This window comes from Gadus macrocephalus, chromosome 11 (genome assembly GCF_031168955.1).
Source record: "Gadus macrocephalus chromosome 11, ASM3116895v1".
Classification (NCBI taxonomy): Eukaryota; Metazoa; Chordata; class Actinopteri; order Gadiformes; family Gadidae; genus Gadus; species Gadus macrocephalus.
In genome coordinates, this window is record NC_082392.1 from 18,968,936 (window position 1) to 18,989,334 (window position 20,399).

The 20,399-nt window shown below is 41.7% G+C and overlaps 2 protein-coding genes across 7 annotated transcripts in view; one reads left to right on the forward strand and one right to left on the reverse strand.

Annotated features, from left to right (window-relative positions):
- The first annotated feature begins 220 nt into the window (after positions 1–220).
- nrsn1 (neurensin 1) lies at positions 221–9,984 on the forward strand. 6 transcript variants are annotated; one of them, XM_060065394.1, is made up of 7 exons: positions 243–384; positions 1,397–1,412; positions 2,631–2,742; positions 3,173–3,265; positions 3,434–3,552; positions 6,736–6,911; positions 7,533–9,984. In XM_060065394.1, exons 1-7 carry the CDS (start codon positions 378–380, stop codon positions 7,634–7,636), a joined length of 627 nt encoding a protein of 208 aa, XP_059921377.1. In that variant the 5' UTR covers positions 243–377; the 3' UTR covers positions 7,637–9,984. The 6 variants fall into 6 exon arrangements, with proteins under 6 accessions (XP_059921379.1, XP_059921378.1, XP_059921380.1 ...); XM_060065393.1 differs by having other exon boundaries at positions 248–384; positions 1,397–1,476; XM_060065396.1 differs by lacking the exon at positions 1,397–1,412 and having other exon boundaries at positions 221–374.
- Positions 9,985–12,045: 2,061 nt separating this feature from the next.
- Positions 12,046–20,399, reverse strand: part of LOC132467834 (doublecortin domain-containing protein 2-like) — a 25,595-nt gene continuing 17,241 nt past the window's right edge. Inside the window, exons 8-9 of the mRNA XM_060065399.1 lie at positions 14,457–14,512; positions 12,046–14,181 (exon numbers count right to left, since the gene is read on the reverse strand). Of these exons, the coding sequence (XP_059921382.1) occupies positions 13,468–14,181; positions 14,457–14,512 (770 nt within the window). The 3' untranslated portion in view covers positions 12,046–13,467. The remainder of the gene's footprint in view (positions 14,182–14,456; positions 14,513–20,399) is intronic.

The window sequence follows — 20,399 nt, forward strand, 5'->3', positions numbered from 1 at the left end:
TTTGTATATATTGTAGCCTATATGTGTATGTAGGCCTATTAGGATCAGGTTGTTATTGTCTCCGATTTTTATTAACCTTTAAATGCCATTTTTTTTATTAAGCATTTATTTAAACTAATCATTTGCTCTTAATTTGATTACCTTGTATGCCACACATGAAAAACTGGTCCTTGAGGTTTTCATCCTAATTACCGTTACGGGAGCGCATGCGCATTAAACAATCGGAAATGTGAATCACATCGCACAGAGAGGAAGCAGAGGGAGGGAGGGGGAGCGAGCGAGCGAGAGAGCGACAGACAGAGAGGTGGTCCATAGTGTAGAGAGTGATGGGACCTGGCTAACGGAACAGCAGCGAGTGATCACTCTCCCAGCCGGTAATGACAGGTAGAAGAGTATTGTTTTATTGCGATCAGCATGATTCATTTGTTATATCTTACACGATTAAGTTGCGTCTTTACCTCGCATCCAAAAGAGGACATTGCATTGCTTTCTTCTATGAATCGTAACCACTCTTCTGACGATGTCAAACTGTGGAAGTGAAATACGCGCAGGAAATAAATAAACAGCGGAGGAAATATGAACATGCGATTATTATGTTTAAATAGATATTCTCTTCTGGGCGTCGATAGTCTCTTGCATATGCACTGCTTGTTTTGTGGCGTTCCTAACTGTATTAGGCCTACTTTTGCATTGGATGACCTCTTAAAACGCATGCTTTGTGATTTGTTTCCCTTTTCGATCGATTTGTAAAACTGTATAACCTCGATTCGTTTTTAATGTGTCGTTTTTAGAAGCGAAATGCAAAACATAAACCGTGCGTGTGTCTATTCGCGCCCCAAGGGGGTTGGGAGGACATGGGCTCTGTGTTCACGAGGCGTCACGCATGACGTCTGTGTTTTGAGGCTTTCTTCAGAGGACATTTCAGCACCATGGATAGCTCCATGTTCTAAACATGGAATATAACATCCCAACCGTCACACAAACGTGTTTTTACATTGATGAATCCATCAATCTTATCCAAAAGATTTAAAAGATTAAAGGATGGCTGATTTCAGATAACGTTTAGTTCATTGCAGCACTGAAATAGGGTATCAAGAGATTTCCTGCTGAGTAAAATCCACCAGCCTTTTTGTGATTCAATATAATAAAAAATAGCCTACGTATGCAAGTATCGATACATCTTTCTTATGACTTCTCGCAAAATATACATTTAACTACGTTTAACTACTAACAAATGTCCATGTGTCAACATAATGCACAAAGGCTTTCACATTATTAGCGTAGGCCTACTGGTAGTAGGGCTTCATTGACGGAGCGCAGTATAGCCCCATGGGAGAGAACCAGTTCATACAGATCACACAAGTTACTGATACACAAATTTTCTATTCTCTTGCAGTAACCAATGGCAACCGGTCAGTTATTTCTCACACCCTGAGATGAATAAGGGATGCTTCCGGCATACGCTGTTCAACCAATGTAACACCATTATATGCTTGTAGAATGTAATGGCTATGATGCATTTAAAAAACACTTCCACACTAACGGGGTAGTGTGTGTGTGTGTGTGTGTGTGTGTGTGTGTGTGTGTGCGTGTGGTTTGCCATCACAGCTGAATATCACTGTTGGCATTACAGACGCTGCTAAACTATCTTAGGGTTGAGGAGCAGTCTCTCTCTTTGACCTCTAATGTATCTTTGCATTAGCACAGACACTCTAGCAACCAACTGGGTTTCTGCAGAGTTGTTTGTGTGTGTTTGTGTGTGTGCGCATGCGTGTCTGTCTGGGTGTGTGTGTGTGTGTGTGTGTTTTAATAACAGCCGAACGCAGCTGTGGCAACCAAAGGAAATTGAGATTCACCGGGAGCAGAACTGAGAGAGCAGTAATAGGAAATGCAATGAGCTGTAAAATACCAGGATCCCGAAGGATATGGCAGAAAGTACAAAACCTTGTAACAAATCCCAAAGAATCATTGTCTGGTAAAAGCTATTTGGGTCTTTATCGAAGAGCCTATACAAAGTAACTGAGGCTTAACCTTTTGTTGTTTTCAGGTCAACTTTAAACTTCTAAAGTTTTCAGTTCATTAAACATAATTGCTGCTCATCAATGCTAACATATTTGTAACTACAGATACATTCATACAATCTATACTACCTATTCCAATCAATATTATGTTAATTATTGTGTTATGCAATGTCTTTTTTGAATAAATGGGGGTCCATTTTATTGCAGATGGGTCCCCACCTAAGGAGTGATGCAACTCTGCATTCTATATGCATGTGTTAAAACATTGTGCTCGTGGTTGTAAATCGTGTGCTTGTTCATGTGTAAATGATGCTGCTGGGGCAGAGTGTGGGAGACACAGAGAGAGATAAATGGGCATAAGGGAGATTGAGATGGAGAGAAAATATAAACAGAATATATAATTACAGAATGATCAGACGGAGAAAGAGAGACATAGAAACAGAAGGAGACGGAGAGAGGAAAAACATTTTGGGTACATGGAAGGCAATGTGCCAGAGATATTGATCCATGTTTGGCTATATCTTCCTTAAGGTCTTTACTGTACTCTACACCAGTTAAACATTGTGTATTTTGCTGCGTGTGTGTACATGTGGGTGTGCGTGTGTGCAGACAGAAGGGAAGGATGACTTCTTGTCCTGAGATCTGTGGGTCGGAATACACTGAGCAAGCCCAGGCCGGTGTCAACTGCCAGCAGTACGGAGTTCGCTCATACCTACACCAGGTAGACACGCACGTGCACATACACGCATGTACATTCATGCACACACGTTCATTCATGCATTCAAGGACGTGCTCATGCATGCACATTCATGCACGCACACAATGCCTGCACGCATACAGACCCAAAGATCACTTGCATAAACAAATGTGAACAGAGGACCGCTGAAGGGTGACTCATCACATGGATTTCAGTCAGTAGAAATATTGTGTATTTCACTATTTCCATAATGGACGCACAATTCTCCATTCAAACGCATGCATCCGTCTTTGGGCACATTTACGAGGTCTTTCATAACAAACTAACAAAGTGCTTACAGGCAGAACTATAAATCCAATCGGAGAAATAGAAAGTAAAACATTTATGGTTAGCAATGACATAAACATGTGTTGAATATGGCAATGACCTGAATCACTTTCTCCTGCACACTCAGTTTTACGAGGAATGCACCGCCACGGTCTGGGAACGTGATGAAGATTTTCAGATTCAGAGATCGCCTAGTCGGTGGAGCTCTGTTCTCTGGAAGGTGAGAGTTCGGCCTCATGTCTGCCCTGGTTAAGGGCTCTCGGAAACAGCTCCTGTGCCATTTGGAATTCTGACCATTTCGGTTTGATATTAACAGCAATCCCGACATTCATAATAACATTTGTGAGACTAGCCTGGTTCACGCCCACTCCCGTTTCTCTCCCTTTAGGTCTGTCTCACGTTCGGAACCCTGATCATGTTAGCAGGACTCATAGCTCTCCTGGTGGGCTACGCAACGCCAGCCCGCATCGAGGCCTTCGGGGCAGATGACCTCCTCTTTGTCGACAGGTATCGTACAGAGAACTGGCTCCGTTATACTCACTCAACACCAGATCCTGTTTGGTTTACGAGTATCTCGGGTCGTTCAGGATTCTATACTGTTGTTTGCCAACCTGAAAATAGATATTAAGGTAAACTACGAAAGCCTCAAATACGCAATGACATTACATTGATTGTACAAGGAAAGGCATATTGGCAACCAGTACAAAGCTGGAACAGTACAAGTAATTAAATTAGCTGCAGTGTAGGTAATGGCGGATATATATACTTTACAGATTAAGTGGAATTCAATATCAATTAGTGGCAAGCAACATTTGGGCAGGGGCAGAATTGTTATTTATGTCCTTACAAGCTCAGTCAATAAACATTCTCACTGTAGCTTTTACCCACCAATAGCTGAAGCTTGGCAATGCCATTTCTAACAAATAACACTCAAATAGCTCCTAAATCTTACCCACAGCACCTTCGTATTAAGGTAGGCTGCCAGGAAAATAATGTTTAGAGTAATAAAAATAGGCTACAATTCGATAGTATGCTACAAACAGCAATAAATATGTCTTCAAAAAAGCCAACTATGTTTTTCGAGAACATCAATTTTGGGTGTAGTGTTCCGGGCTGCGGAGGAAGGGGACCACAGTTTGGGTCATTTGCCATAAAGCTGTTTCCCAACAACACCACAAACGCATTCAAAACAAAACCTTGCTCATATCACACTACTACTGCTTCTATAGTAACATAGGACTTGGTGAACTGTGCACACATTATGACTTCAGGAACCAATAACAAACTACATAAAAGTCAAAACCACATAGAAAACAGTACAGCTTGCATCTTAACATTATTCAAAGCTGAGTGTTTCTGCTGCCAACTGTTATGAACTGGCTCAGGTTAGGGAACAAAATAAGTATGTTTACACAGAAATAGAGTTTCAAAGGTTATTTATTATATTCACAGCCACAAATAAAATACAAGCAAGGACATACATGTATGCATGTTATAAGTAATTCATCGTGTCTTTGAGTTAGTGGACTGAACAGTGTGTGAATGTTGAAATGAGAACAGGTCATCGGTAACTTACTGGTGGAATCCTGAAATACAAAACAGATAAGAGCATCAGCTAGGGATTCAAACCAATGATGTGAAAAAGACTTGAGCACAGTTGAACCATCTCAGCAAAAGATCCCATCTCCATCTGCCTATTGGCAAACCAGTTAGGACAGGACAGGCAGATATCACACAACCTACCTGAAGCAAAGGGTTGCTTTAGAAACATTACAAAATACTTTGAATATACCTTTGAGACCTCCCCCCCCCTCAGCCCTGCAAGTCCACTTCCTGCTAGGATGCATACCTGAAAGAGCAAACACCAGGTGGACACGACAGGATCAGACCAATTAAAAAATTATAATCAACTAGGTCATATGGGAAAGCATCCTTAATCCCCCCATCCCAACTCATGAAAGGTCCTGGGAATTCAGCTCACAAAAGGAGTAGTCACTACAGGTGGAAATCAAGAACCCTTTCACCAACAGCAAATGGCCTATGTTCTACATGTCAACCACAGCAAATGTAACTTAAAAGGTGACATTTTATTCCACCAGGGGGTGAGCGTGATTAGCCATTACAAGGCGTTTTGAAAATCTGACTTTTCTGACATCACAATGTGTGTCCATGTCCATGGTGTCCATGTCCACCTAGATGTCTGTTGGAAAGATCATTCTACCAGCCTACCCAGCGGTCTATAGCAAACGCTGCTCGTCTATCCTTCTAGATGGACACGCTCACTAGTGATGTCAGATGAGGCATCACTCATCTGACATCACTGGTGTAATCTGCTCATCAAAACGGCTTGTAATCGGCTAATCACCCTCACAGCTGGGGGTATAATATGTCACCTTTAAGCTCTTGCCTTGCCCAATGTCAGTTGTGCGAATGTTTGCCCAAAAGCCATTCTTGCAGTGCACATGGCTTGCATAACGACACATGCTGGGTAGGCAGCCACACCACCTGGTACATTATTAGCAGCCCCATTTGTGACCCAGAGATCGGCCATGTTTGTAGCAAGGTGCACTAATGCGTCCCCTATCTATTGCCTGTTTATTCTATGTTTCTAATCACGCCACCAGGTGTGGCGTGATTAGTCGTTATAAGCCGTTTTGGAAATCTGCCCCTTATGACATCAAAGGTGAGCGTGTCCACCTAGATCTGTGCTGGATAGATGTGCAACATTTGCTACAGTCCACTGGGTAGGCTGGAAGACTGATCTATCCAGCCCACATCTAAGTGGACACGCCCACCTGTGATGTCAGAAGGGGAAGATTTCCAAAACAGCTTGTAATGGCTAATCACATCGCACCTGGTGGCATGCCATGGGACCTTTAAACAAATATTCATACATACATTCTATGACAAAGGATAAACAACACTTTTTAAACTGTTCAATGGCGTTTTAAATATGCCATTTATTCAGACATAACTTTTGACTTCGCTCTGTGCTACAGTTGGCCACAGTTTGTGAGTTGAATTTTTTCCCAAACACCAAAAAACACTCAGTAAGGAAAACACAAGTAATCTAGGACAGACCCAAATAGCTCTACAAATACATTTCCAAAACACCACAACCAAACAGAATATTCCAAGACTCTCAACAGGGGCATTCAAGTCATTTGTTCTCAAATTGAACTACAATGAAATGCAATTCAATTTAAACAGCCAAACAAACATTATCCTAGACAAGACTTCATATAAATATACATAATCATACAAACAAATCAGGGCAAAAATTACTAAACAATACAGAAATTTGACTTAACATTCCAAATCTTTGACAAAACATCCATCAATTGCCTTGCAGGAATCGTGACATTACCTACTCTTCAATAGCTCCAGACATCATTGCAGAAAGTGCATGTTTAGTGTTGAGAGACCTTCCAGGTGTGTGTGATCAGCTTTAATGACTACGGGGGGATGTGGCTATCAGTGAACCAGTTTGTGATTGGCATATGTTAACTTAGGTGCATATACCATCAACAACCCTGGGTAATATATGGTCATATTTAGTATATATAAAGTATTAAATATTAAGTACATGACACAATCATAAATGTTGTATTGTGATACACCCAAAAATATATTGATATTACAATCAAAACTATAGATTTCTTTATTTTTCTTTCTTTTCTACTCCCCCAGCCATGCAGTGAGTTTCAACCGGGCTCTGGATGTTTGCAAGCTGACTGGAGCTGTGCTGTTCTGCGTGGGGGGAACGTCCATGGCCGTCGGGTTCCTGCTGTCTGCGTTCGCCAAGAGCTACTCCAAAGAAGAGCTGTACCTCCAGCACAAGTTTAAAGAGAGGCTGGGGACTGTTGGTAAGCTACCAAGCATTAGATTTGGTTGTTGTTGGCCTTTTCTGTCGTTTGTTGCAGCTTTGCTTCACTCATGCTGGGTTCAGGATACTAATGCAATGCAAGGATTGTTGTGATGCATACAGTTCTGCTAAACGTCTTCCTTAATTCTTCAGGATTAGATGCATGATTCTTCATTGACATGATAAAGAAGAATGAACATGGATTATTACACATCGTTCATATGCCTCATAGCATAATTGCCATATTTTAAGGTTAGATGACTTAGGCAGATAGTGATTATGGAATGTAAAACCCACTCTGATTTGCTAAGGTTATGAACCAATGAGTCACTGGGATTCGGCCGCATTAGGAGAGTAGAGTTAGGTAAGATATCACAATTTTGCCAAAATATGATTTATGCTTGAGGATAACAACATTTAAAACATGTGGTGGTAATTTTAAAGCCACATGTGGCTTTTTCCACATGAATCACAAACTGAAAACAATTTCAAACAAACAGTAAATGAAATCCGGTTTCGATTCAAACATTTGTGAACAACAAACTAAGGAACGTTCCGCAAACCCTCAGGTTATTTCTCTGGCTAATGCCGCTGTGTGTTTTCCTCCTTGTTGCCATGACAGGTAATCCCATCACAAGATCTCCAACCCCTGGGGACGGGAAGGTTCCGGTCACTCTGTCTAAGGTTCAGAACATCCAGCCGCTGAGCAGGAAATCAGACACCTGACAGCCGCCCAAATGAAGTGATAACATCAAGGAAGGAAGAAAGATAGATATATAGATACATAGATATATATATTGGTGTGTGTGCGAGTGTGTGTGTGTGTGTGTGTGTGTGTGTGTGTGTGTGTGTGTGTGTGTGTGCGCGTACGTTTGAGTTCATTTTTGTGGCTTTTCGAAAGGTCATTTTACATCAGTGGGTGCTGCTGCTCTTTCCTTGGTCCATGAAAGGTTTAAGGAGGGCTCAATGAATAACTACTGAGCACAGCGGTGGAATTATTCAAGCAGGCAGGAAGACGGCGCAAAATGTCCAATACATCCGTCTTCAGAAGTAGCTTAGCCGCCATGGGGCCCTGTTTCCCTGTTCAAACCCCTAGTTGGGATTACAGACACGCACTCTGACCCAGACGATCCTATCTCTGATCGGATAACTGCTTACGACGGCCGCAGGAATCAAAATAAGACTAGAACAAACAGCGAACAAACAATCTGTTAGACGTGAGTTTGTAGAAGTGTTAGTGTGCGTGTGTGCGTGCGTGTGTGTGTGTGTGTGTGTGTGTGCGTGTGTGTGTACACAACTGCTTTTCATGGACACATTCCCATAGCATACATACCCAAAGTGGGGGCCATTCGTTATTGATTCCTCAAAAGCCGACCAAACTCGGACTAGAACACACGTGAGAGCAGACTTGACCTAATAGGAAGGGCACATGTCTCACTGACATTTTTATCCGGTCCACTAAAGGCCTCGGGCCCTGTCTCTGTCAGGGGATGATCAATAAACCAGATGAGACAGACGGCTATTGAAAAGGTGAACAAACGGGGGGCCGGGATGCGGCGGTGGGCCGATAGAGTCGTGTCCGTCAGTCCGCATTGCTGCCAACGAGAGCTTAGCAGAGACATAGTAGATAGAGAGCACGAGGTGATACAACAATTAGCATTGTTTCCCCCTGCTATGATTTCAGGATTTTAAAGCAGAAGCACTCCCACATAGACACACACACACAGATAAAGATGCACACATCCCCCACCTTTCAAAATGTTCAACTTTCCTCCACTACTAAATATTCATGCACAGGTACACGCCTCTTCCCCTCACACCCACACAGTCCACCCACCCTTCTCCTCACATTACATATTAATTTGCGATCTCACAGAAAGGCAGGACAAACACATGCGAGGATGCAGCAGTAGCAGCATCCACAGCCATGAGTCATGTCAATGGAGATGACGGGATGCATAATAGATTGGTGAGAAGCAGAGAAGCAGAGTCGCCCCAGCATCGCTGCTGCTGTCCACCACACCGACCATGATAACCATGACGGCATGATGGATTCATAAGTCACGGACATGCTCAGCTTGGGCGGACCCACATGTGCACTCCCATCATGAACCCGTTTTGAATTGAATTACAGAGGCGGTGTGATTGTCATGGATGGTGGCTCGGAGGCTGACGCCATGGTAACATCAGTCATGTAGTTGATGTACCAATGTCATGCTTGACATTTATTTTTTTATGTATTATTTTTTTATTTATTTTTATGTTCCATCTGTACTTATTGTTATGTAAGATGTGTTTCGGTTAACAAATAGAAACATTTGGGAGTGTAAGCGAAAACACGGCACTTTAAGAAGAACATTTACGGATCAAGTTCACAGTTAGACGTCGACTGGGTTGAGTTGGACTGGGATGAGTCATTGTGATTCTTGTTTAGGGGTTTCAAAACAGGGTGCCATTCATGCAGTCAGCTTAATACACCTACGAACACGAACACCGCGGGCAAACAAACTGTAAGATGACCTTTTGACCTTGTCCCACTAACCAACACCTTCTGTTACAGTGGTACGGTGATATCTTTCTCCTTTGAATTACTTTGAACCATAGCTGCGAGACTGCCATCGGACCAAATTGGTGTGTGTGTGATATTACATCGATAGATGACTATATGGACATAACTAAATAGGACAACACCATTTAAGCTGCAAAATAACAAGACATACACCGGACATTATGTGCAGGACAGAATTCCTTGAAAAGAGTCTGGACGATCAGTTCATGGTCAGTAAATGTGTTGACTCGTAGTAACATGTCATGTAAAATAAAGAGTTTCAGAGTTTCAGTCATATAAGTTACAATCTATATTTTTTTGCTCTTTACTCCTCGAATCAGTAGTTAATGTTAAACACTTGAAGACTCGTCTGATATAATTGTTAGGCTGTGATTCTCATCGTTTAAGCCAATGACTGTAGGAATACAGGAATAACTAACTATGTGTGAGACCTGTCTTGAAGACATGGTTAATGCAATGCAGAAATGTTGAAGAAACTTGTCAAATTAAAGTTTTGAAATCACAACTGCTGCCCAGAGCTGCATTTGTTCATCAATTATAATCTTGGATCATCGCCCATGTGTGTATCAAATGACCTCAAGGTACATTCAGCAATGCCTCACCAAGATACTTTTGGATTGAGTACAACGACTGTGCCAAGTGTGGATAAGCTTGGAGCCATTTGACAACATACCTTATGTAACGCATGTATTGTTCTTAAAATGTCTATTCTGAAAAGGAACAGACATAGCATATGCGTATTTGTTTCTGCAAAATAAAACCTTATCGCAGCAGGCCTACATGGAAACATATGTTACGTTATATTTGTTAAACGAAAATGTCAGAAAGAAATATTAAAAAATGGAAGAGATATGATTAAGTGATCATTTGAAAATTAGATAATAAACTGAAACTCTTGTGTATCACCACAAATCCTCCACCTCAAACATATTCTTGATTTCGAAACAATGTAATTTAATTTAATGTATTGTTTATACATTTATTTAAAATGTCCAAAATATGAAACCATTTGAAGATGCCTCAAAGATAGAAGGCAGCTTCTCATCTTTGTTCTCTCTGTGTTCAGCTGCATGGGCACTTTGTGCACATGTGCTTTGGGCCAATGTGCACATAGAGTACAATTTGAACTGAACAAAAAAGTGCAGGCATGAACCCCCTAAACCCTTGAATGTGGTTGTCTCCTGTTGAGCGCTGAGACACCAACGAAACGTTAGACCATAACATCACCCTCAGTCTGCATGTCAGTAACTGCAGTTGGATGTGCAATTTGTAGTATGATCACTGATGCACATGCACACGGACCTGCACACCCATAGAAACACACACACATAAACACACGCACACATACACACACACACACACACACACACACACACACACACACACACACACACACACACACACACACACACACACACACATGCCTTAAGCACTCCTTGTGAGGATGGATGAGGCTTCCAGAAATAGAACCTTATGGATCATTAAGTTTGCTGGTGGAAGTGTATGACTCACACACATCAGACTGGCGTCTCTTCCAAACACACAATCGTGCTGCCTCTCGCGCTCACTATCTCTGTCTCTGTCTGAATCTCCTCGTCTCTCTCTCTCTCTCTCTCTCTCTCTCTCTCTCTCTCTCTCTCTCTCTCTCTCTCTCTCCTTTCCACCCTTAATTGTTCTGCCACTGGGTTGCTATGATGGACACAAAGCACATCACTGGCTGGATCCAGATTCACTCCGATTGGCTGCAGCAGTCATAGAAACTGATTTGGTTAAGAGACGCTGTCTTCCGGTTGGTCGGCAGGTGGGGTGGGGTGGGGTAGGTGCATGAGAAGCAGGGTTCTGTAAACCCAACCAGGGTTGTGCTAATGGTTAGGGCCTCCAAAGTATCATGTGTTTCATTTAAACTCCAAATTGCTGTTGATTTCAGGAAACCTATCCTGACATCGCCAGAACAAATTTGAAAATGCCTATTAGCCTCGAAACCTTTCCAAGTTCCTTTTAGATTTCCAAGGGTGTTAAAAATCGGCAAAAAAAAGAGGTGCAATTTGATAGGCCTGCAACCAATCAGAGCAAGGAAACTTGTGACACATCAGCTGCAGCCATCTTGGTCGTTGATGAAAATGCCTCAATGCCACTCCCATTGGGCGCTTCTCTTCAGTTAATTTATTAAACCCACCCCCTACTAGATAAAGGTTGTGAAGGGAGGGGGGGGGGGGGGCGGACTCATATTCCAAAGCAAACTAAACAAGAGCTCTTAGTTACGTCTCGTTCCCAGACTAGGAAATCACATTTTAGAAGTCAAGGTCAACATACAGAACTCCTCTTGGGTATGAGGATGCTTGACATTCTTTGAACGACACCAGATGAGAAATGCTGATGCTGGCGCATCATGGGTTGTGTAAAATGGAGCCAGTACTTTGCTTCATTTAATTGGTCTGTAACCATACAGACTGGCTTCATAAAAGGGTCACCTCGGCTTCATATTATTAATAGATTCTCCTTGTTCATGTATGTCATGTCATATCAATTATTGCCTACTCAAACATGAAAGACAAAACGACACAGGTTACACTTAGTTCCTTTATTTTTTTACTTTAAAAATCATCTGTTTGCTGGAATGTCTTAGAGTGTATTTATTATATAGAAGAGAAAGTAGAGATGGTATTTTAACAGTCTAATACTCTTATTATCTTCTTCATCTTTTTTAATTGAACATACAGTTGCACATAGCTTATTGTACTCACTAACACCCTTTTGATAAAATATTGCCGCCCAGCACTCTGCAATAGCACAAAATAACATATAGACAGAACAAAATAAATACAATATAAATTATGGCAACAAGTGCCAATATTATGCTTCCAGACAATGTGAACACAAAAGCCAAAGAAAGACAAGAAAAAAGGAGACAAAAGCAAGAATAACAATGTTGACATTAATTGAGAAAACTAATTAGGGCAAACTTAACACAAAATGATAAAAGTTATTAAGTAAATAAATACAAAATGGTTCCAGAATGTACATTTAAAACGATGCCTTTTAATTACGTGTGTGCAGATTTTCTCTCAGTTGAGTAATTGAACATTTCAGCAAACCCACAATCTTTCGGCAGGGTATCAAATGCAAACCTTCAGGGAGGAATTACAAAACAAACAAACAAACAAACAAACAAATGACCATCACAGCATAGGCAACAAGGATGTTACCCCATCGACTGGAAGCACTATTTAAAAAAAAAAAGAATACATTGAATACGTTCTTCTGAAAATAAACACATTATCATTATCAATGTAATTTATGTTTCTCTTCATCCATGCCTATGGCTACAACACTCATAAAAACACCATCACAGACTGACACAATAATACAGATTATAACATGAGAATCAATATTATAACATAAAAAGCTTTGGTCTATAGTGGAAATTAACATTTTGGTGCTACCTTTCATGGCATTCCAGTGGTTGAATTAAGAAAGACACAAAGCAAGTATTCAAATAAATGTATTTAAAATACACATATTTTGGCAATCATACTATAATCAATTCACATTATATTCAATTAATCTTCACTTTTATTGAGGGGGATGGAGGAACAATTCATTCCTGAAAGAATGCATTGTGGGAAAATATGTGAAGGATATAACTGGTATTACCAGACGCCCTACTTGTACTGGTAAGAGCCTAATTTCTTGCTTTTTCATTGGACTTTTGTTCCAAAAAGCTAATTGCATGGCTTTGTGATACAAGTTCCATTTTTTCCATATCAAAAACACTATCTAGTGAAGTACCTCATAAACGAGCCCTCCTTGACTATAGTCCATTGACCGTAAGCCTTGGTGCTGTGCTGCCTACTGTAAGTATTTTGTATTCTTCAAACTTCTACCCTTCAGCTGTTATTTCTAGTTGACTGTCTGCTCCTCTCAGCTCTCCTCCTCTCCCTCTGCATCCTGCGTTTCTGCTGCTGAAGCTGAAGCTGAATCGACCCTCTTACTGTTTGGACAGGCTTGCCTCCTCTCCCCCTTTCCCATCCCCATCAGTTGAAGTATCACCCTTCTCCTCCTCCACCTCCCTCTCCTCCATCTTATCCTCCTTCTTCTCCTCCTCCTTCACCTCCTCCTTCTCCCCCTCATCGGCCTCTCCATTCTCTTTGGCGTCTGTGGAGGGGGCTGGATCGCCCTCCCCCCCCCCTGCCTTATCCTCCCTCTCCTCTTTGTTCTCTCCTCTTGACCCCTCCGTGGCCCCCTCGTCCGATTTGGTCTCATCCTCTTCCTGGTTACTGTTGCTAACGCCGTTGCCTTTGCTGTTGCTGCTGTTGCTGCTGTTGCTATCTGGCCTGGCCCCGGTTTCCTCTCCTGCCTTCACGTCATTCTCTCCTTCTCCTACTGCTCCCGCTCCCTTTTCCTCTTTTGTCTCCTTGACATCATCGGTCAAGTCTCCACTGGACTTATCAGTGGCATCAGCACATTGCTCTTCCTCTTTCACCTCCTCCTTCTCCTCCTCCTCCTCTTTCACCTCCTCTTTCACCTCCTCTTTCATCTCCTCTTTCACCTCCTCTTTCACCTCCTCCTTCTCCTCCTCTCCTCCATTCTCTTCCACCACCTCTTGATGTGCTGTCCCTGAATTGGTACGGCTGTCTTCTTCACCTTTGTCTGATTTGGCCTTTTCAGCAGAAGAAGGAGTTTTCTCCCTGCTGCCAGCTGCCTAGAAAACAATTACAATGTCCTGTGTTGAATCGTCCTTGATATGACACAAAAATCACAAAAGAGGTCCACAAAGGACTTTGTAAATCCCGAAAGCAGAAAGTTCAAGGTGGTATTCATGGCGGACTGGGCGACATATATTTTCTGTGGACTTCACGGTAAGCTTTGTTTGTGACCTCAGGGCAGTACTGATATGAATCAATAGCATGTGGCGGTCAAGGCAGTGAGCGTGGTCTAAAGGGATACGTGTGTGTTAAAGGAGATGTTAGCCTCTACCTCTTCTCCATTCTGGGCTGGCTGGTCCCCATCGTCGACCTTTGACCCTGTGTCATCTGGGAAGAAAACAGAGGGTTTGCTTTTAGAATATCATGGCGTTTCCCCTTATTTATTTATTTATTTCTTCTTTCTTTTCCTCACCTACATCAGACGTAAGCACACAAAAAAAAATGAAACGAAAAAAGACAATCTTTATTCTGTCACATACAAAGGATTTAGTGTTGCTGAAAGATTCCTGTGACACAGAGGTGACAAAAATAAATTGCTCTGAGTAAATGGCTAAGCTATTGCAGAGAGCCGATAGCATGTCCTAAACAGCCAGGCGGGGAAATGTTCCAGTGAAAGGTGTTCACAGATAGCGGCACAGTGTTAGGGAATTGATTGTATTTGAGATTTAGCAGGCTCAAGCTAGCCAAAATCACATGGAAGTATGAGCAGAGGTTGAAGTGAAATAAGTTATTCTTGGGTGTTTGCCTGGATTACATTCTATATATATTGGCTCCCCCCCCCCCCCCCGATATATTCAGGTTTATCTGCCTCTTTGAAAAGTACTGTAAATCCTCTTACTAGATGTTACCCGAGTTGAACTCATATATGCATTACATTGTGAAAATGCTGATTAATTTGGCAAATGCATTAAATGCCTCAAATGAAAAAATAACAGTCATTATAAGATAAAAAACTTGAATGGAAGATTTTGATTACAAAATACAATCATTTAATAGCATATGGTGCTATTATGTATGCTTCTTGTAAAAATAATTATAATCTGCTGTGTTGAGAACATAGATTTAGACGTGTGTTGAACAACACGCAGCAACAGTACCACCTTGTGGATATAAGAGGTACGCCATATCTAATACATGTAAACAACCTGCCCTGACAATGAATGAACAGGGGGGGCACTGGAAGTCGTATTTGCAATCATATAAGTGCATTAGAAAAAACAAAATAAACACATCGTGCGATGGATGTTAACTGTGAAGGGCATATAATGCCATAAGACTTACATGTGTATCGTTAGGTTTGTTAATGAGATAATGTTTCCAGCTATGACTCCAGCACTGTAATAAACCACATATTAATCAGTATCAACCTCCCCATCATCCTCATTATCACTACTGGTATGATGACCATATAACTATGTAGAGCAATAGACTTACTTATGTTTACATCATTAGTGCCCAGACATATTTTGAAAGACTGCATTGCATTGGATTCGGGTGATCATGACCTTCGACTATTAAAGTTATGACTGCTATTAGACCAACCCTATTTTGCCCTCTCAGACAGATTAAAGTCTCCTCCCCACTGGGTGTCCCCTCTATGCTGGTCCTTTATTAATGCACTTTGCATCTCTGCAGTAGAGTATTGTAGATTAAATAGAGATAGATTATAAACACAGTCTAGTTCAGCTTAAAGATTTGTAACGGAAAATAAATATGTACACACATGAATAAATTATAAATACAACTATTTTCAGAGAGATAATGATGATTAGGCAATTATAGATTCATTTCCCATTTTCCTCGAGACCCAGGATCCTTGTTTCCTGTCAACCCTTTTACAAGCTGATTCAAGTGACACGCCGGTTAATGCATGCAGATCTAACAACATCATTGTGGACTACAGCACCGCGTCCAAGAACAACCAAGCCTCACAGAAGGCCGGCGCTTATTCCAAGGACCATCTTCAGGGGGATGTCAGGATGAGCACACGGTTTGACGTTGTGTGACAAGAAAACGCTCATGAAAACAAGAAGCAATCAAGGAGGCAAAACAGGTTTTGTCTCGGTGCAAAATTAATTGCAGGTCTTTTATCGTGCTTCTCCGAACCAAAATGAATGCCAGGGCCAGAGTAATTAACTCCTAGCGTTGGGGTAACACAACAGAATGCTCTAATAAACAACACAATTACATGCTTGTTATTTTTCAAAATTAAACAATGCAAAACAGACTCCTCTTATCATACGTGTCAGAAGTGGGCAAGGAAATGTTTAAAAAACTGTAATCACCCCGTTTTAATGCAAGCTTCTTATCCTCAGCGTGTGAACAAAGAAACACAGACTGCTCGGTCGCAGATTAGACGAGTTTAAGGGGACATTTTTAATGCATTTTTAAATGTGAAACTTGATTGAAGTTTGGCTGGTAGCAGAGATGAAACGTTGCGGTAATCGTAATTGACTTCTTAAAGGATATTTTATGGAAATGGAGCGCATTCATTAATGTGGAGGGAGCCAAGTGATTGAGTGTAGGCAGTAAGCAGCAGAGAGGAAACTAGCACTCTAAACATCTTTAATGTGATTTGAGGCTATGCCACTGCCTCCTGAAAAAAGTTAAATCAAATTAAGACCAATATTTACAACAGTCTCGCCTTTCTCTCCAATGAACCCCGTCTGTGTGTGTGTGTGTGTGTGTGTGTGTGTGTGTGTGTGTGTGTGTGTGTGTGTGTGTGTGTGTGTGTGTGTGTGTGTGTGTGTGTGTGTGTGCGTGCGTGTGTATGTGTGTCTCTCTGTGTGTCTGTATATGTGTGTGTTGTGTGTGTGTCTGTGTGTGTGTCTGTGTGTGTGTCCGTGTGAGTGTCCATGTGTGTGTGTGTGTGTGTGTGTGTGTGTGTGTGTGTGTGTGTGTGTGTGTATGTGTGTGTGTGTGTGTGTTTGTGTGTGTGTGTGTGTGTGTGTGTGTGTGTGTGTGTGTGTGTGTGTGTGTGTGAAAAGTCCCCCCCCACACACACACACACACACACACACACACAAAAGCAATTTCAAGTGTTCCGAGTGCAAGTAGTTTACCTTGAATTTGGAACACAGCCCAATGTCAACTGCTTTTGCAGATTCGGTTTCTTTTGTGTTCATTGAAGACTCACATTTTTCATTAACTAATTTGTAAGTAAAACAAATAGGACATGTTTGAGTGGCACTTTGGAGATTATATTCATTGTTTTTTTTTATCTTCGGTAGTTCTTTCATTTGTTTTCCCCAAGGAGGCATCTCCAACACTTAATGATTTCACTATAACCATGACTGATGAAATCCTCTGGATGGTTCAAATAGCATTGATCGCTTCCTTGATTGTATTTGAAAAGAAAAAAGAAGAAATTTGCCATAACTCCGGCATGCTTTCAAAGATTGAACGGTTGACGATGAATACATCGAACTTGTGTGAAATGTGTGGAGGTTCTTTGGTGAAATGCACTGAATCCCGGTCAACTTCCATTATGTCCATTTATCATTCCTCCCTACCAAGTTCCCTTAGCCTGGAGACCCTCCTGATCATATGACCTCACATTCAGTTGTTTACTCAAAAATGTTGAGATATCACAATTTAATCGGGGCCAATCAAGGACTGTTTTGCAGTTGATGACATAGCCGGGCAAATCAGGGACCTCGTCATAGTAAATGACGTGAAATAAATAACTGTTTTGCTACTGGCAAAACAATAATGGCGTCTCCTGAATCAACCAGCGCTAACAGTAATATTAGTAGAGTAAACACAGCCATAAGTGAAGTTATTGCTGTAATCGGCTCAATAACAACTCTTAGATAAGATCAAGAGTATGAACCTAGCAGAGTTGCTTATCGGAAAATATTTTTTCGTCATGCTTCTTTATTCTGTGTATCCACTGAATAAAGTACCATGATGTCATTTTTGGTTACGCTGATTGGCTGAAGGAGTGTGTCTGTCGAGGCAAGTTGTCCCGCCCAGTGTGATCGCCGTTGGCGGCAGCAGCTCCAGACTGATCCGTGCAGCGTGACGGAATGCGGGGTCAGTCGTTCAGTGGGGTCTCCAGGCGGAAGTTCCCTTTGATCCCTTGAAAAAAAACATCTCTGTACATTTCTACGAGTGAACGTGATAGAGCAATATGGACAACAATCCAACAACAGTCTGAACGTTTACCACTTACACAGTGTATATTGACACCATGCAAGCGTTTGCGTTGTGTTTTCAATGTTTACGATACTAGCATCCTGCACATTCTCGGGAGAATTTTTAGTGGGAGAAGGACACAAAAAAACGTCCAACTCCAGTTCAATCCAAGGATATTCTTACACACGCACAAGACCATGGTAACACACCGTCGCCCGCTTCACAACATATCTGTTGCTCATCACTGCGACAAAAAGACGACCTCGTGGGTGTTTCGGCTTAGCAACGCTTGGTTACACCCCCCGCCCCTGTCCCATCCCAAGCCGGTTGAGGCCAACACAACATATGGCCGCATGGCGCCATTAAGTGTCACCACTGCGCCGCCGAGCTCCCCAGCTCTGCAGTCACAGCTCAGCCTCAGCTACCAGACATTACTCTTAGGACACAACGAAAGCGAGCCCGCCCTCACGTCAGTGTGGTCGAGTTCTGTTGATAGCATTGATTCTGCCTTCGGACAATGTAAAAACCTCTCATGGAAAACCGAACCTTGGATCCGGACATCTGACATGTTTCAGCCGGAATTTCTGTGACTTTTGTTACAGAGATATTCTAACGATGAGAAACCGGTTTGCGCAAAGGGATGAAGGTTCCAGAAGGCAATTTTGGTATTTAAATTCCTTTTCAACAGTTTACTAGTGCTGGCTGAGATTGTGTTAGCCAATTACGCACTTACAGATCCCTGCCTCCAGCCACATGATTGGTCGAAACGAATATGAAGAAAAATAAAAGTGAAATGCTCTGTTCACCTAGATTTGAGCTTGTCTGCCTCAGACTCTAAATACACACAAGCACACACACGAGGACACAGACACAAAAACACACAAACACACACAAACACACCTCTTTCTCTCCTTCCCTATATGTCACGCTCTCCTTCAACCAGAATACGGGAGGTTCTGCTAGGTGTTGATAATAACGCAGTGAGAATCATAGCTAATGAGCGTATGGCAAAGATAGCGATGTTCACTACTTAAATGACTCCATTCTCCATCATTCACACTGGCTTAAACAAACTACAGCTATGCATGCCAAAACAATTACGATTAATTCTGTAAAACCTCTATTTCTTTTCCCCTCAAGCCAAACTGCTCTTGGGTTGCTGAAGTCCTTCCAAAACAATTATAATTAACATTGTGAGAAATTAAATGTCCACAAAGACTTGAGGGAAAATAGGCCCATGTAGAAAAGTGATGGGTACTCTCTTTTTCACTCTTTGTTTGTCTTGAATGTTACGATAAGAAAATAATAGTGTGCCTTTGTGTGTGTGTGTTTGTTTGTGCGTTTATGTGTGTATTTGTTTTTGTGTTTGCCTATTATTACTTTGTTTGTATTTTCAGTGACTTGGATTTTGGAATATCATTGAACTAGTTTCATGTTGTAAAACACACCCACACACAAAGGCACAAACACATAGACACAAATTCACAAGCATGCACACAAAAAAAATGGAGACATTGTTGCTCACCAACCAAACACAAGGCGTGCAGAAACACACACACGCGCACACACACACACACACACACACACACACACACACACACACACACACACACACACACACACACACACACACACACACACACACACACACACACACGCACACATACACACACACACACACACACACACACACACACACAGCTATCAGATAACGATGCGTGAAATCAAAGACAAGACTACACAAAGAACCTATTCAAGTATTCCTAGTACATTGAATTTGTATTCCAATGCCAACCAACTGCTTCAATAGATATGTACTTTGTGTTCATAGTAGTTCATTGCTTCCAAAGGAAATTTATAAGTGAATACAGGAACTCTTAAAATGTGTATTCTTTTTTTTTTTCTCTGTTAGTGAAGAGGAGCAGATGGCTCTAATATCAAATAATTGCATTTTTTTCAGAAAAAAATAAAGAATGAACGAACGAATGGAAAGCCACACAACACGAGTACAACCTTAAATCAATTGGATATCGGCTCATACGACCTCAAACCCCCAACAAACCCCCAACCGTATCAA

Bases quoted from the DNA above. Each gene is read 5' to 3' on its own strand.
- nrsn1 (XM_060065393.1), top strand. From the start codon at position 1,448: ATGCTTCCGGCATACGCTGTTCAACCAAT. The intron at 1,477-2,630 runs GTAACACCATTA...GCGTGTGTGCAG, and splicing joins GCATACGCTGTTCAACCAAT to ACAGAAGGGAAGGATGACTT. The intron at 3,553-6,735 runs GTATCGTACAGA...CTACTCCCCCAG, and splicing joins GACCTCCTCTTTGTCGACAG to CCATGCAGTGAGTTTCAACC.